Here is a 16,038-nt window from a genome sequence, read left to right as displayed (position 1 = left end):
ACAAAAGGTGGGGTTCCCTGGTATCAGGAAGTACCAAATGTTAATTCAACATTTTGCTGACTCAGTATGAGATTCTTAAAACAAATACAGGTGCTTTTTGAATGTCACATAGCCTTGCCGCGACTTGTTCCTGAAGACAATGTTTTTTCAATTGTTTGTGTCTGATGATGTGTAATATTTTAATATGCGACTAAAGTTTTATTTTATATGCGACTGTTCCAGCTGCTACGGTCAGGCCAACGCCTCCGTTGCCATGCTGTGAGAACGGAGAGGTTGAGAAGGAGTTTCTTCCCAGAGGCCATTCGGACTATAAACTCCTATCTCACCAGGGACTAACTTTACTGAACGTTTTTCCTTCCAATATTTAATATGTAAAAGAATATGTGTGTGTTTATGATTGTGTTTATAGTTTGTTTGGTTGTTTGTTTGTTTGTCTTTTTGCACAAAGTCCGCGAGCATTGCCACTTTTCATTTCACTGCACATCTCGTATGTGTATGTGACGAATAAACTTGACTTGAAGTTATACAGTGCACCTTTAGCATGACATTAAGTAGATTCAACAGCATCACAGAATTATTATACACATAATTTTACTTTTAGTTTGCCAATTTTCCATGGTCAATATTTTCCTGAACATTTCTTTATCCATGAGGTTCAGTTACTCCATCCAATATCTCTGTAGTAAACAATTAATTCTATACAAATTAATTAATTGATTGATTTTTAGAGCAAGGAAACAGGATCTTCGGCTCACCAAGTCCATGCAGCACATGTGTTCACAGGGAGGATGTACAAACTCCACACAAGGTCAATACAATATACAATACAATACAGTTTTATTCGTCACATTGCACATAAAGTGCAAGTCAAATTAATTTGTCAGCAGCGGTACAATGAGAAAGAACACACAATACACAATAAAAATTTAACACAAACATCCACCACAGCATTCATCACTGTGGTGGAAGGCACTAAATTTGGCCAGTCCTCCTCCATTTCCCCCCGTGGTTGGGACCTCAACCCTCCGCAGCCGTCGCTGCGGGCGTCCAGATGGTAAGAGGACAAGGTACAAGTCCAGGTAAGTCCAGAGTCGGCTCTTCCCCACCGGAGACCGCGGCTTTAGGTTGGTGTAGGCCGCAGGCCGGCGGTCGAAGATTTAAAGTTCCCGCCGCGCCTCAGACCGCCGGGCCGGCGGTCGAAGCTCCCCTCCAGGGGCGATGGTAAGTCCACACCGGGTCCGCGGTAGAAGTTGGCCGCGGGCCGGCGGTCTGCGGTGCTTCTGGATCCTGGTCAGGATCGAACCCAGGTTTCTGGTGCTATGAGGCATTACTGTGCAGCCCCACATACAAAAGTCAACAGTCCCATTCTTTTCCAGACCTCAAAACTTCGAACCCTTTCAATCTATTCTTCCTATAGCTATTAAAACCTGAACTGTAATTGTGCCTCGCCAACAGTGTGTCTGTCCCCTCTCCGTTTTTATTATTTTATAAGTATGTTTTAAAAGTATGTTTTAATGTTTTCTATGTCTGTTTTATGTGGGGGGGGGGGGGGGGGGGGGGGGGGGGGAGGCAGGGAAATTGGGGGAAACTTTTTTCAGTCACTTACCTCGACGGAGATGCGATTTTTCTCTGTATCGTATCTCCATCCCCTCTGCGGCCTAACATCGTAGAGTGATGTGGCCTTTCCTGAAGACCGGCCCGGAGCTTCAAGCCGCGGGCGCGCGGACTCTAACATCACGGAGCCTGCGATCCTTTGCCGAGGATCGCCTGTGGAAGAGCACCAACCGCGGGGCCTGTGGACTTTAACACCGTGAAGCCCGCGGTCTCCGGTAAGAAGAGGCCAACTCGGGAGCTCCATGCTCCGAGTGTTCCAATCCGTCCTGACGCCGGAGTTTCAATCATCCTGTCGCGAGGGCTTCGGACATCGGACCGTCGGCAGCGGAGGGTTCAACAGCCCCGAACACGGGTGAACAAAGGAGGAAGATGATTGAGCTTTATCACAGCTTCCATCACAGTAAGGAATGTGGATTCCACTGTGGTGGATGTTTATGTTAAATTTTATTTTATGTGACTGAGTGTATTGTTGCTTTTCACTTAGTATGTTTCTATATTTCTATGTATGGCTGTATGGTAACTCAAATATCACTATACCTTAATTGGTGCATGTGACAATAGATTCAAACTTGAACTTGCCCCAATTTGTCTAGTTTTCATTCCTTACTTTTTCAATGTAGAAGTTCCACAATGGGTTCAGCCTTTTTCCAAAATTTCTCATTAAAAAATTCCAACACTCATGTTGGCTTTGGGATTCATTCTGCTTTAGTTCAAAGTCAGATCCACTCCCAGCCACAATTCTTCCAGTCGAAGTGTCATTTGAAAAATCTCTTCTATTAAGGAGGGAAAGATAACTGCATTTAAAACACAGCAGCTAATTTTGTAGCTGTGTCACTGACATGCCCCCCATTAAAAATGTATGGATGTTCCAAACAAATAGCCAGATGAGAGTTGCGCTTTGTGTCCCCAATCCAGGTTTTATATCAGTTCTACCTGTCTACATGTCGGTCACGTTCACTTTCTTTCACAGTATTTGGTACAGTGCCAGACACCACTTCTGGACACTAGAATAGCTTCAAGGATACAGAAAAATTCTGATTCTTTTTCAATCGTGTCGCTTAGTCACGACCAATTATGAAAGAAAATCTTGTTTAGATTCATAGAGCATGGAAACGGGCCCTTCGATCCAGCTTGCCCTCACCAACCAAGCTGCTCCATTTACACTGGTCCATCCTGCACAGATTTGGCCCATATTCCTCCAAAGTTTTCCTATCTTTGTACTTGTCCAAATGTCTTTTAATGTTGCTGCAGTATGTGCCTCAACTATCTCCTCCGGCCACTCTTCCATATACCCAGTGCTGCATAAAAAAGTTGCCCCTCAGATTCTTATTAAATCTTTCATCTCTCACCTTAAACCCATGTCCTCTGGTTCATTTCCCTATTCTGGGTACAGGATACATCTACTCTGTCTATTCCCTTCATGATCTTATACACTTTTATAAGATCACCCCTCATCCTCCTGTGCTCCAAAGAATTAAATCCTGGCTTGCCTTACCACTCCCTACAGCCCAGGCCCTCAAGTGCTGGCCACAATCCTCTTAAATCTTTCCAGCTTAACAACATCTTTCCAATAGCAGGGTGACCAAAAACTGAACACAATATTCTAAATGTGGCCTCAACAACGTCTTGTACACCTGTAACATAACATACCAACTTCTATACTCAATACCCTGACTGATAAAGGCGAGCATGCAGAAAGCCTTCTTGACCACCCTATCTACCTGTGATGCCACTTTCAAGGAACTATGTACCTGCACTTCCAGATCCGTCTGCTTTACAACGGTCGAGGACCTCCGTCATTCACTGTGACGTTCCTGCGCTGGTATAACTTCCCAAAAAGCAACTCCTCGCTGTTATCTGCATTAAACTGCTTCAACCATTCCTTAGCCCACTTGACATCGCCATCTTTGCTGCCACCCACTTTATGTAATCTGCAAATGCACTAATCCTGTTTTGTACATTCTCACCCAAATCGTCAATGTAAACCACAAATACTAATGAGCCCAGCACCGAGTCACAGGCCTCCAGTCCGAAAATCAATCTTCCACCATCACTCTCTGCTTTTTCCCCATGAAATCAATTTTTTAAATCCAGACAGCTGAATCTTCCTGGATCCCATGTTATCTAACCTTCTGGAGCAGCCAACCATGCCAAACCATACCAAAAGCCTTTCTGAAATGTATACTGACAACACCTATAGCTCTGCCCTTATCAACCTTTTTGGTTCCATCTTCAAAAAGCTGAATCAGATGTGTGAATCATGATATCCCAAGTATAACCCCATGCTGACTATCCCTAATCGGGTTGCGCCATCGTAGTGGCAGCTGTTCGTCCTTCCACCCTTATTGTTATTTTTAGTGTGTCTAAAAGTATGTTTTAAAGGTTTCTTAGACTTTTTTATGTGGGGGGGGGGGATAGGGGGAAACCGTTTCTCAGTCACTTACCTGGACGGAGATGCGTCTTTTCTCCGAGTCGCATCTTCGCCCCCCCCCCCCCCTTGCTGCCTACCAACTGGATTGGCGTTGTCTTTCCTACCGGAGACCGGCCAGAGCTTTAGCGGCGGCGCAGCACTGCATTGCCATCGCGGAGCGGGCGATGCCTTGCAGGGTTCGCCTGTGTTGGAGCTCCAGAGTGTTGGGTTTGCTGACTTTTACACCATGGAACTGTGGTTTGCAGAGCTTCTAGCCGCGGGCAGAGCTGACTTTAACATCGCGGAGGCCTGGGACCCCTTGCCGGGGATTGCCAGTGTTGCAGCTCTGCCCAGCTCGGCCTGTGGACTTCGGAAGCCGTGGTCTCCAGTAATAAGCGGCCGATTCAGAAACTCCAAGCCGCTGAGTGTGTTCTTCCGTTCCGACGCCGGAGCTCCAATCATCCCAGGCGAGAGGGCCTGTACATCCGACCGTCTGTAGTGGCGACTGTAGCAGGTACAAAGGCCCCGACCACGGGTGAAAAAGTGGAAGAGGACTGAACTTTATTGCCTTCCCTCACAGTGGGAAACGTTGATTCCGCTGTGGGGGATGTTCATGTTAAACTCTATTGTGTATCGTGTTCTTTTTATTTGTATAGCTGTACGGTAATTCAACTCTCACTGTACCAATTGGTGCATGTGACAATAAATGTAACTTGAACTTGAACTAATCAGCATATATCTAAATGCATATACATCTTACCCCTCAGAATATTCTCCATTAGGTTGCCTAGCACAGATGTTCAGCTCACTGGTCTATCGTTCCCAGGCTGCATAAAAATGTGGCAAATGCAGTAGATAAGGTTGGAAGCGGAGCAAGTGAACCTCTGGTTCACATGGAAGAGTTACTGGGGTCTCTCTCTCATTTCCATCCATGCACACCTCTTCCAATCTCATCTATTGCATTCGGTGCTCCTGATGTCGTCTCCTTTACATCAGCAAAACCGAACATAGATTTGGTGATTATATTGCCAAACACTTGCGCTCTATCTACCACGGCCTGCTGGAGCTCCCGGTTGCGAACCATCGTAACTCCCCTTCCCATTTCTATACCCACCTTTGTCTTTGCTCTCCTACGTTGCCAGAATAAGGCAACATGCAAACTACCTGGTCAGTTCCTCATATTCCACTTGGGTAGCTAGCAACCCACTGGCATGAACATTGAAGACAGAAGAAACCGTAGATGGTGATTTACAAAAAAAAGGGTTGGAGTAATCAGTGGGTTAGGCAGCATCTCTGAAGAACATGGGTAGGTGACATTCTGGGTTGGGACCCTAAACATTGAAATTCTCAATTTAAGTAATACCCCTCGCCTCCCTCTCTTTTGCCTACTCCTCCCCCCCCCCCCCACCCCCCCATCTCACCATTTCCCTCCTCCTGTTTCCACATTACCCTCCTCTTTCCGCTCCTTCCTGTTCCTGACAACCCATATCCCTCCCTTCGACTTAACTGTGCTTTTTCTCAATTATCTCATAAGATCTTTGGTTTTTCTCTTCTTTCCTTATCTGACACTCTTCTCCTTTGTCATTTGCTCCACCCATCTACCAATCAAATCACCCTTACCTGTATCCACCAGTCCCCTCTGCTTCGGACACCAAACAAATTTTGGATCCAGTTTGCCAACATGTCGTACATGCCTTGTGTCTTAACCTTCTGAACCATCCTACCATGTGGCAGCCTTATAAACTTTGCCTGCCATCTCGCCTTCAACACTTTGCTTAGTTACATTCTCAAAAAACTCAAATTAGATTGTGGGATTCATGCTCCTATTTTCATGTGGTTTTGTGTCTTTTACATAAATTACAAACACAGAGCATGATTTCAACACTGCCCCAAAACAAATTCAAATCAGGTTCATTAGGCATGGCCAAAATCCCCACCTCTGATCATAGGAAAAATGTTCAGGTGTTTATTCACAAAACCTAATTACAGGATCCAGTTGTAACAACAGGTGTTTCACTAATTGGCCAATAGTTCTGTTTTAGACTTTTGAATTTATTTTAAAAAGTGACATAAGTAATTGCCACAGCTAATTGAAAAGTATCTGCTTCAAGCAGAGAACGTAGAACAGTACATACAGCACAGGATCAGCCCCTTCAGCCAACAAAGTTGGTGCTGAACATGAAGCCAAGGTAAACTAACTTCCTCTGCACACATGGTCCATGTCCCTCCATCCCAATATATCCATGTGCCAATCTAAAAGCCTCTTAAATTCCTCTATCGTATCTGCATCTACCACCACCTCTAGCAGCAGGTTTTGGCACATACTACCATCTGTAAAAAACATGCCCTGCACATTTCCTTTACATTTTCTCCCACTGGCGTTAGTATTTGACAATTCTACCCTGAGAAAAAGGTGTTGCCTATCCACCTATGCTGCTCATAATTTGATATATTTCTTCTATCAGGTCTCCTTCAATCTCTTGCACTCCAGACAACAATCCAGTTTTGTCCAACCTCTCCTTATAGCTACTCTCTAATCTATGCAGCATTTTGGCAAACCCCTTCTCGACCCTTTCCAAAGTCTCCACATCCTTCCTTTAATAGGGCGACTAGAACTGTACACAATACTCCAAATGCAGGTTTACAGAAGGCTGCATCATGCCTTCCTGACTCTTATACTTAATGCCTGAGAGTGGTGAGTCTGTGGAATTCTCTGCCTCAGAGGACAGTGGAGGCAGGTTCCCTGGATGCTTTCAAGAGAGAGCTAGATAGGGCTCTTAAAGATAGCGGAGTCAGGGGATATGGGGAGAAGGCAGGAAAGGGGTACTGATTGGGGATGGTCAGCCATGATCACATTGAATGGTGGTGCTGGCTCGAAGGGCCGAATGGCCTACTCCTGCACCTATTGTCTATTGCCTTGACCAATGAAGCCAAACATACCCACATATCTTCTTTACCACTTATTTACGTTTGCAAAGGGAGCTATATGACAAACAACCAGACAACTAATACAACAGAAACGCAAGGTGGACTGAAAAGCTAAGGTTTCACGTACTCACTTAATGCATTGCTATCATTCTTGTAAAACATCCCCAAAACTTTTGGCATGTTGAAGGTTCGACCACCAAGCATATAAATGATTAAGTGATATTGGTAGAAGTGAAAATATTGATCCGTATGTGGGAAGAACCCCTTACTCATTTTGTAGGCACGTAAAGAGGTCTTTTAGTCTTTCCGAGGGAACAGTTTAATGTTCCCTCCGAAAGAGCATCACTTGCTCAGTATTGAAACCTCAGTTTGCGACTGGTTCTAATCTGAAGTTCCAACATGTTAGGATTGTTTCGCGCTGCAATATAACGTGTGTTTGCGATAATAACTCTGTGTTACATACAGAGCCTGCTATACTGCAACATCCGAGAAGTAAACTTGGGTCTGCTATTATAACGCAAGGTAGATTGTACAATTGGTGACTCGTGTCAGTATTTCGAAAGGATCCCGATGTTTTAAATACACTTTCCCCAATCAGCTGCAGGGAAGATTTTTCCTGTGGCAGGGTACGATCAACTTTTCATTGCGCTAAATGAAAGTTTCCTTTAATGAACCATCAGCAATTCACAAACCTTCAATACATTTGTAATACCTTGCCTGTCTAGGATAAAAGGCAAAGACGACGGAAAATAAATCAGTTGCCATTCAAGCGTTAACGCTCTAATAATGTTAAGACCAACGTATCCAGCGCCTCTCCTGATTTTTCTACGCTTGCGAACGCCAGGGGAATCTACGCACAATCCCTATTCAAAATACTGCACCATTAAATAGCTACTCCGCATCATAAATTGTACTGAAGCTTTATCGTTTAAAATAAAACACAAAACTGCTGCCAGAATTGAAATTAACTCGACTCTGGCCTCAACTCCAAAGCCCAAATGTTTACACGCACTTCCAAAATAAACAACATCGTGCAGGAAGTCGACAAGTTAGAAAATTAAATAAAATCAGATTGGGCAGGTGGTGGGGGGGGAGAGAGATTTAGTGACGGGTCGGTTCTGCTGAAGTGAGCTCCATGTGGCGGCTGCAGCCCCCGGGTTGGGAACGGGGAGCCGGCGGTATCCTAGAGACGGATGGACACCTGGAAATGGATACAACCTTACCTTGGTGTAAAGTTCCGAGACCGACATGTCGCTCGTCTCCGGCCAGCCCGACCCGACCCGCCGTCACCACCACCACCACCACCACCTCCTCCTCCTCCTCCTCCTCCTCCTCCTCCTCCGCCGCCGAGTGGAGAAAGAAACAAGCCGGTGTGTTCACCACCTTAGTCGCCACCTTGGGAAAGCCAGGGCTCCCTGGTCGCCATTTTCACCGCGATTCTCCCTTTATTCCAGCGACCTTTACTCAGGTGCAAAGTTGGTGTCGAGTCTCCCCGCCCAGTTTCAGCCGCTCGAACGGGGGAGGTTCTGGTTTCCCTCTTTTGTCAAACCAGGGGGGGGGGGAACACGCAAGGTTATGTTCAAACAATACGCTGCTGTCAAGGCACGTCATGCGGCGTTGACAGAAAATAAATAAAAGGCTCTTCTGCCACCAAGGTGTTCCGATGTCACCCAGCCAGCCGCTCCCATTAGGAACCGGGAACTGAACTGCGGCCGTGAGACATCTACTGGTGACTTCCGCGTTTGGAGGTAAGTCTCCAGGGGACGGTCCCTGTCCTCCGACACTGTGTCAGACACCTGTTCGGCTTTTCTCCCTCCCTCTCCTCGGCACCAGAACTTTTCGCCAAGTGCCGGCAGCTCACCCCGCCCTCTAGCTGTCAAGCTGACTGAGATTTGTCAACGTACCACGCCAGGGCTCCTCGCCCGTCCTCCTTTCTTAATTACTCACTGGATATTTTAGGAACAAAAAAAAGTATTTCTTCCATCTGCATTTTTTTTTAAACTGCAGATGCTGAAAACCTGAAATGAAAACATAAGATGTTCGACTCTCAGCAGGTCAAACGGCTTCTGTGGAAGGAGAAAGGGGCCCAGGGCACTTAGATGGTGCCTGACTTGCTGAATGTTTCCAGCTATTTCTCTTATAATTTCTGGTGTCATTACTCTATTGGATATGGGTGGATGAAATCAGTCTGGCAGAGGAAACACTCAAAAGAAAAATTGCTGGCGATGGCAAAATCTGAAATTAGCAAAATGTTGCAAAAACGTAATCAGTCCAATATAAGGGCATTGACCCAAAACATGAACTATTTCTCTATCTCTGCAGTGCTGCCTGGTCAGTTGACCAGTTCCAATGTTTTCAGTTTTTATTAGTTGTGTAATGTGTTAATACTTGACCTTGAGCTGCTGCTGATGGTACATAGATACATAGAAAATAGGTGCAGGAGTAGGCCATTCGGCCCTTCGAGCCCGCACCGCCATTCAATATGATCATGGCTGATCATCCAACTCAGTATCCCGTACCTGCCTTCTCTCCATACCCCCTGATCCCTTTAGCCACAAGGGCCACATCTAACTCCCTCTTAAATATAGCCAATGAACTGGCCTCAACTACCTTCTGTGGCAGAGAGTTCCAGAGATTCACCACTCTCTGTGTGAAAAATGTTTTTCTCATCTCGGTCTTAAAGGATTTTCCCTCTATCCTTAAGCTGTGACCCCTTGTCCTGGACTTCCCCAACATCGGGAACAATCTTCCTGCATCTAGCCTGTCCAACCGCTACAAAGAATTTTGTAAGTTTCTATAAGATCCCCCCTCAATCCCCCCTGGTACCTGACCTTGTGCCTCAATTGCCCTGACCCAAGCTTGTTTTCCAATTGACTGGATTGAGAGTGGGGAAGGTGGGAGAAGGTAAGACATGAGGATAGGTGATATGGGACTAGTGGCAGAGCTTGGGTCAGGGCAACTGATTGACTAGGTCTGGTACCATCAGCAGCAGCTCAAGGTCCAGTGTTAACACTTTACACCCATGACCCTGTGGCTGTTATGACAGGCCTGTTGTGCTGCTGCAAGTAAAAATGTCCTTGTTCCACTGTTGATACATTTGACAACAAAACACTCTTGATTAGGCACAGTTCCAATGCCATCTCTAAAACCACCAACGACACTTGCGTTGTTGGCCAAATCATGGCGGTGATCGCGTCGGCATCACAAGGTTGAGTGAAGCTGCAACAACAACCTCTGACTCATCATTTAAATTGAGGATTAGGTTTATTATTGTTATATATACCAAGTTTCAATATTTCAATATTTCAATAAAAAGTTAGATTTAGCTCTTAGGGCTAAAGGAATCAAGGGATATGGGGTAAAAGCAATAACGGGGTACTGATTTTAGATGATCAGCCATGATCATATTGAATGGTGGTGCTGGCTCGAAGGGCCGAGTGGCCTACTCCTGCACCTATTTTACTATGTTTTCTATGTTTCTAAGTTACTGTGAAAAACTTTTTGTTTCCGTGCTATCCCATCAAATCAGATAATATACAGAACGGCAATCAAGGCAAACACAAAACCAACAGGTTGAGCAAAGAGAAGAAAACCAGAGTGCAGAATATAGTTTCTCAACATTGTAGCATAGATGCTACAGAGAGAAAGTCCAATGTTCGCAATGAATAGGTTGGATCATCAGGAATGTTGCCAAGCTAATGAAAGGACCTTACAGACAAAATCTATTTTCAACAAAATCAAGGGAAATGTAATCGCTGACTTCAGAAAGGGGAAGCTGGGAGACCATGTACTAGTTTTAGTTGTTGGATCAGTCAGCGGTGGAGGGAGTTAGCAGCTTAATATTTCTAGGTGTTCAGCTCTCGGCTCATCTTTCCTGGGTTCAGCACACAGATGTAATCATGAAGATGACATGCTAGTGCCTCTACTTTCAAAGATATTCAGCAAACTTCTAAAATCTCGTGGGAGCTTCAAGTCATGTTCAATGTTCACATGCACAAGTACGGTGAGGCACAAGTTCTGAAAATCTTGCTTGCAGCAGCATCACTGGCACTTACGCTCAGGAATTATTTTCCTTTGCTCATACTTGAGATTGTCTTGATTGTATTTATGTATAGTATTATCTGATTTGATTAGCGAACATGCAAAACAAAGTTTTTCACTGTACTTCGATACACATGACGATAATAAATCTAAACCTAGACTTAGCAAGATCTATGTTAAAAGCGGTCCAATAGTTTTTCAATCGTTCTCCTCAAAACCCTGTTTTTTTCGTTCTTGGTGTCAGCACTTACCACTTCCCCTCCTCATTCCCAGCAGAATGTGTTGGGTGGGAGAGAACAATGCATCTGGTAACAGAGAAGTGCCAGAGGAGAAGAAGAGAGGAGGAGAAGAAGAGATTCCCTGCAGTTGTATATGTGTAAGGGAGGGGCAACTCTCCAACTGTAAGTATAGGGCAAGTGTGATCTCCTTTAACTTTTGGAAAAAAGTTGACAGATCCAGCACCACGGTATCACACAGCGCATAGTTATGAGATCCTCAGCCTTATCAGAAGATAACCACTGCCCCCCACACTCCACCCCATCCAAACCAAAGTCATTCATTGTTCTTTATCTCTCCATATCACCGTCCCCACAGAGTGAGCAACACCGGAAATTGGAGGAAAAGCACCTCGTATTCCGCCTGGGTTGTTTGCGTCCCGATGGCATGAACATTGAATTCTCCCAGTTTTGCTAGCCCTTGCTGTCTCCTCCCCTTCCTTAACCCTCGAGCTGTCTCCTCCCATCCCCCCGCCCTCGGGCTCCTCCTCCTCCCTTTTTCCTTCCTTCTCCCCCCCCCCCCCACCCCCACCCCCTATCAGCCTGAAGAAGGGTTTTGGCCCGAAACATCGCCTATTTCCTTCGCTCCATAGATGCTGCTGCACCCGCTGAGTTTCTCCAGCATTTTTGTGTATCTTCGATCTTCCAGCATCTGCAGTTCCTTCTTGAACACAGTTACCTGATCTCCTGGTTGCTGGACACTTTAATTCTCCTTCCCATTCCTACACTGACCTTTCTTTCCTAGGTCTCCTCCATTGTCAGAGTGAGGCTAAACGCAAATTGGAGGAACAGCACCTCATATTTAGCTGGGCAGCTTACAGCCCAGTGGTATGAATATTGATTTCTCTCACTTCAGGTAGCCCTGGCATTCCCTCACTCGCTCACTCTATTTCTCCCCCACCCAAGTCGCACTAGCTTCTCATTTTCACCTGACAAACAGCTATCAATTACCTGTTTGCTTTATCATCGTTACTTTTTTTGCGTATCTTTCATTCATTGTTCTTTATCTCTCCATATCACCATCGAAATCACTAATTTTCCTTATCCCTAATCAGTCAGAAGAAGGGTCTCGACCCGAAACGTCACCCATTCCTTCTCTCCAGAGATGCTGCCTGTCCCTCTGTATTACTCCAGCTTTTTGTATCTACCTTTGGTTTAAGCCAGCATTTGCAGTTCCTTCTTACACATTTCGACTGCTCCAGTGCGAAATCTCCTCAAGATATGTCTACTTTGAAGAAATTCTCCTCCTCTCTCCAGCGAGAGTTCTCGTTGCTGCCCCTCTGTGATTCATCCTGTTCCCCAGCTCTACGGCCACGGTTTAACCCAGACACGCTCCCACAGTCACGTGTGTTTTCTCGGTGCTTGCTTTCGCCTCCATCTTCTACCTCGTGGATTCCAGCTCCAGTTCCAGACATCCTAGTTCGGGCCCAACCCGGATTACGGGTACCGACAGTCGATCTCCCGCTTTTCACAACAGTTCTCCTACCATGCTCTGCGTTCTACACTGGCTGCGATGCGCCGGCACCAGCAGGCCCACGCTCTGACTCTCCCACAGCTCAGGGCCTCACTCACCCAGACCTGCAATGGACCCCAATTGCACTTCATTCGACGCCAGACCCACGCCTTCCTCGCCTAACTCAACTCTACCAAGGATCACAAGCTTGCCCGCCTCCAGACCAGTCCTTTCACCGACACTCCTCGACTCGACCACCCGCAGGCCCGTGGCTCCACTGCTGGACCGCTCCACCTGCCCGACCGCAACGAGGCCGAGATTGCCACCACGAGGAGCAGCACCAACATCCATCGCCTCTCAGACCTTCACCACCTTCCCGGCCGAACCCAGGCCCGGACCACCGATACTGCCGTGGCCGCCGACTCTCACCGCCTCCCTGGGACCACCGCTGTTGTCGTCGACTCTCACCACCTCCACGGGGCCACCGATGCTGCTGCCGCCAACCCGTATCTCTACTCCAGTCCCCCCCATGGGCCTCCACCAGCGACACCAGCGGGTAGGAGCCTTTGCCTTACCAGCTCCAGGCACAGCACCAGGCCCACAGCCTCCACAATGCAGACTCCAACACCACGTGGTCTGATTCTGCTGAGTCCGACTGCTTTCCCCCCCCCCCCCCTCCTATAGGGAACCTCAGTAGTCATGGGTCTCCCCCTTCCCCCTCTTTTACCAAGGTTACCCCGACCATACCCCACCCAAACAATAGTCCTCGCGCCCCCCCCCCTCCTCTCTGAACACCCACCAGATCTCGCCTCGGTCTTTGTCCACTCCCCAGCCCTCCTCTGACCCCAACCTCCACACTTGTCGTGTCTTCAGCATCCCCCCTAACCTCCCCTTTTCCAATACGGAACGGTCGGTCCCCAACAGAGGTCTCACCTTCGTTCCCTTCCGCCCCCAACTCAACGAGTTCCGGATCCGCCACCACGTAGAGCTCTTCTTCCGTCACTTTCGCCTCCGTGTCTTTTTCCATGGGAAGGAGTCCTCACCACTCAGTAATGACCCTGCTGCCGGTCCCCCTCCTTGTAGACTCCCCAGAACGGCCTTCTGCCCTCTCTAGACCTCTTTATTTCTAACTGCCGGCGTGACATCATCCGTCACAACTTTTCCACTCCCTTTACCTACTCTAACCTTCCCCCCCACCCCCCCCTCCCCGAACGTACAGCCCTCCGCTCACTCTGCAGCAACCCTGACATTATAATCAAACTCGCTCACATGGGACGTGCCGTGGTAGCCTGGCGCACTGATCGCTACCGGGCTGAGGTCAGGCGACACCTCTGACATCTCCTCCTACTTATCCATGGACCACGATCCCACAGACGAGCACCAGGCCTTAATCTCAAACACCATTGCTGATTTTATCACTTCTGGCCATCTCCCGTCCACAGCCTCCAACCTTATCGTTTCCCAGCCCTGCCCTGCACAGCCCGGTTTTACCCAATCCCAAAAATCCACAAACACAACTGCCCTATCAGACCAATTGTTTCTGTCTGCTCCTGTCTCACGGAAATGATTTCCACGTACCTCGACTCCATCCCATCCCCCCTGGTCCAATCTCTCCCGACCAATGTCCAAGATACCTCGCATGTCCTTCATCTCTTTAATGACCCGCTTTCTGAGCCCCCACTCCCTCATCTTTACCATGGACGTTCAGTCACTCTACACCTCCGTTCCCCACCAGGAAGGCCTTAAAGCCCTCCATTTCTCCTTCGACCACAGAACCATCCAATTTCCCTCTACTAACACTCTACTCCACCTAGCAGAGATGGCCCTCACCCTCAACAACTTCTCCTTTGACTCCTCCCATTTTCTCCAAGGCATAGCTATGGGCACCCACATGGACCCCAGCTATACCTGCCTCTTTGTAGGGTACGTTGAACAAATCTTGTTCCAGGCGTACACTGGCCCTATCCCCGAACTCTATCTCTGTTTCATTGACGACTGCATCGGCGCTACCCCCTGCACCCATGCAGAACTCGTGGACCATCATCCTGCACTCAAATTTACTTGGATCATCTCCGACACCTCCCTCCCCTTGATCTCACAGTCTCCATCGCAGGAAATAGACTAATGACTGATGTTTATTACAAACCCACTGACTCCCACATCTATCTCGACTAAACTCATCTGCTGTATCCACTGTTCATGATGTGGAATCGTACATCGGCGAGACCAAACGCAGACTGGACGATCGTTTTGCGGAACACCTTCGCTCAGCCCGCATGAACCTACCTGATCTCCCGGTTGTCAGACACTTTAATTCTCCTTCACATTCCTACACAGACCTTTCTGTCCTAGGTCTCCTCCATTGTCAGAGTGAGGCTAAACGCAAATTGGAGTCACAGCATCTCATATTTCGCTTGGGCTGCTTACAGCCCAGTGGTATGAATATTGATTTCTCTCACTTCAGGTAGCCCCGGCATTCCCTCTCCTTCTATCCCTCCCCCACCCAAGTTGCACTAGCTTCTCATTTTCATCCTACAAACAGCTAACAATGACCTGTTTGCTTTATCATTGTTACTTTTTTGCTTATCTTTCATTCATTGTTCTTTATCTCTCCACATCACCATCTATATCTCTCATCTCCCTTATCCCTAACCAGTCTGAAGAAGGGTCTCAACCCAAAACATCACCCTTTCCTTCACTCCAGAGATGCTGCCTGTCCCGCTGAGTTACTCCAGCTTTCTGTGTCTATCTTCGGTTTAAACCAGCATCTGCAATTCTTTCTTACACAAAGACAATTGCATTGGTAGCGGATCCCTACTTAATATAGAGATTTTGCTTCTATTCATTTTCAGGTTCGGCTCTCCTGTGTTGTATTTGTATGTGGTTGTTGGTGTGTATTATACCAGTGTTCACAGCAAGGCAGTGATGCAAATTAAAACAAATAACAACTTTGAATAATATCAAAATGTCCATTTTCACACCTAGAGTGATCAATGCATTGAATACATTTCCAGGTGGATTAGCACCGATGAAATTATCATTTTTATAAAAGAATCTGGCTGAACATGCAGAGGAGAGAGATTTTGTTGGAGTAATGTTTGTGCATTGCTGCAATGCATCATTTAGTTTTTACGTACTGCAGCTACAATGCACCACAGCTGGATATTGAATCTTTGGCTGGCATACTGTGTATAAGATGTGCTGCTTCCTTAGTTATGTTAAGCTTTTTGAACATGTTTTCAGCTGCACCCATGCAAGTGGACTGTGATTTGTCAATCACGTTTCTTAGTTGAACGTTATTAATGGCACACACCTTG

General features: G+C 46.8%; 1 protein-coding gene across 1 annotated transcript in view; it reads right to left on the bottom strand.

Moving 5' to 3' along the window:
* Window positions 1-8,730, bottom strand: part of myo5b (myosin VB) — a 229,768-nt gene extending 221,038 nt beyond the window's left edge. The window contains exons 1-2 of the mRNA XM_033033539.1: window positions 8,296-8,730; window positions 8,176-8,238 (exon numbers count right to left, since the gene is read on the bottom strand). Of these exons, the coding sequence (XP_032889430.1) occupies window positions 8,176-8,202 (27 nt within the window). The 5' untranslated portion in view covers window positions 8,203-8,238; window positions 8,296-8,730. The remainder of the gene's footprint in view (window positions 1-8,175; window positions 8,239-8,295) is intronic.
* Between the last annotated feature and the right edge of the window lie 7,308 nt (window positions 8,731-16,038).

The sequence above is a fragment of the Amblyraja radiata genome, chromosome 1, assembly GCF_010909765.2.
Source record: "Amblyraja radiata isolate CabotCenter1 chromosome 1, sAmbRad1.1.pri, whole genome shotgun sequence".
NCBI lineage: Eukaryota > Metazoa > Chordata > Chondrichthyes > Rajiformes > Rajidae > Amblyraja > Amblyraja radiata.
The sequence above is the reverse complement of the archived record's forward strand: the minus strand, read 5'-3'. Positions and strand labels throughout refer to the sequence as shown.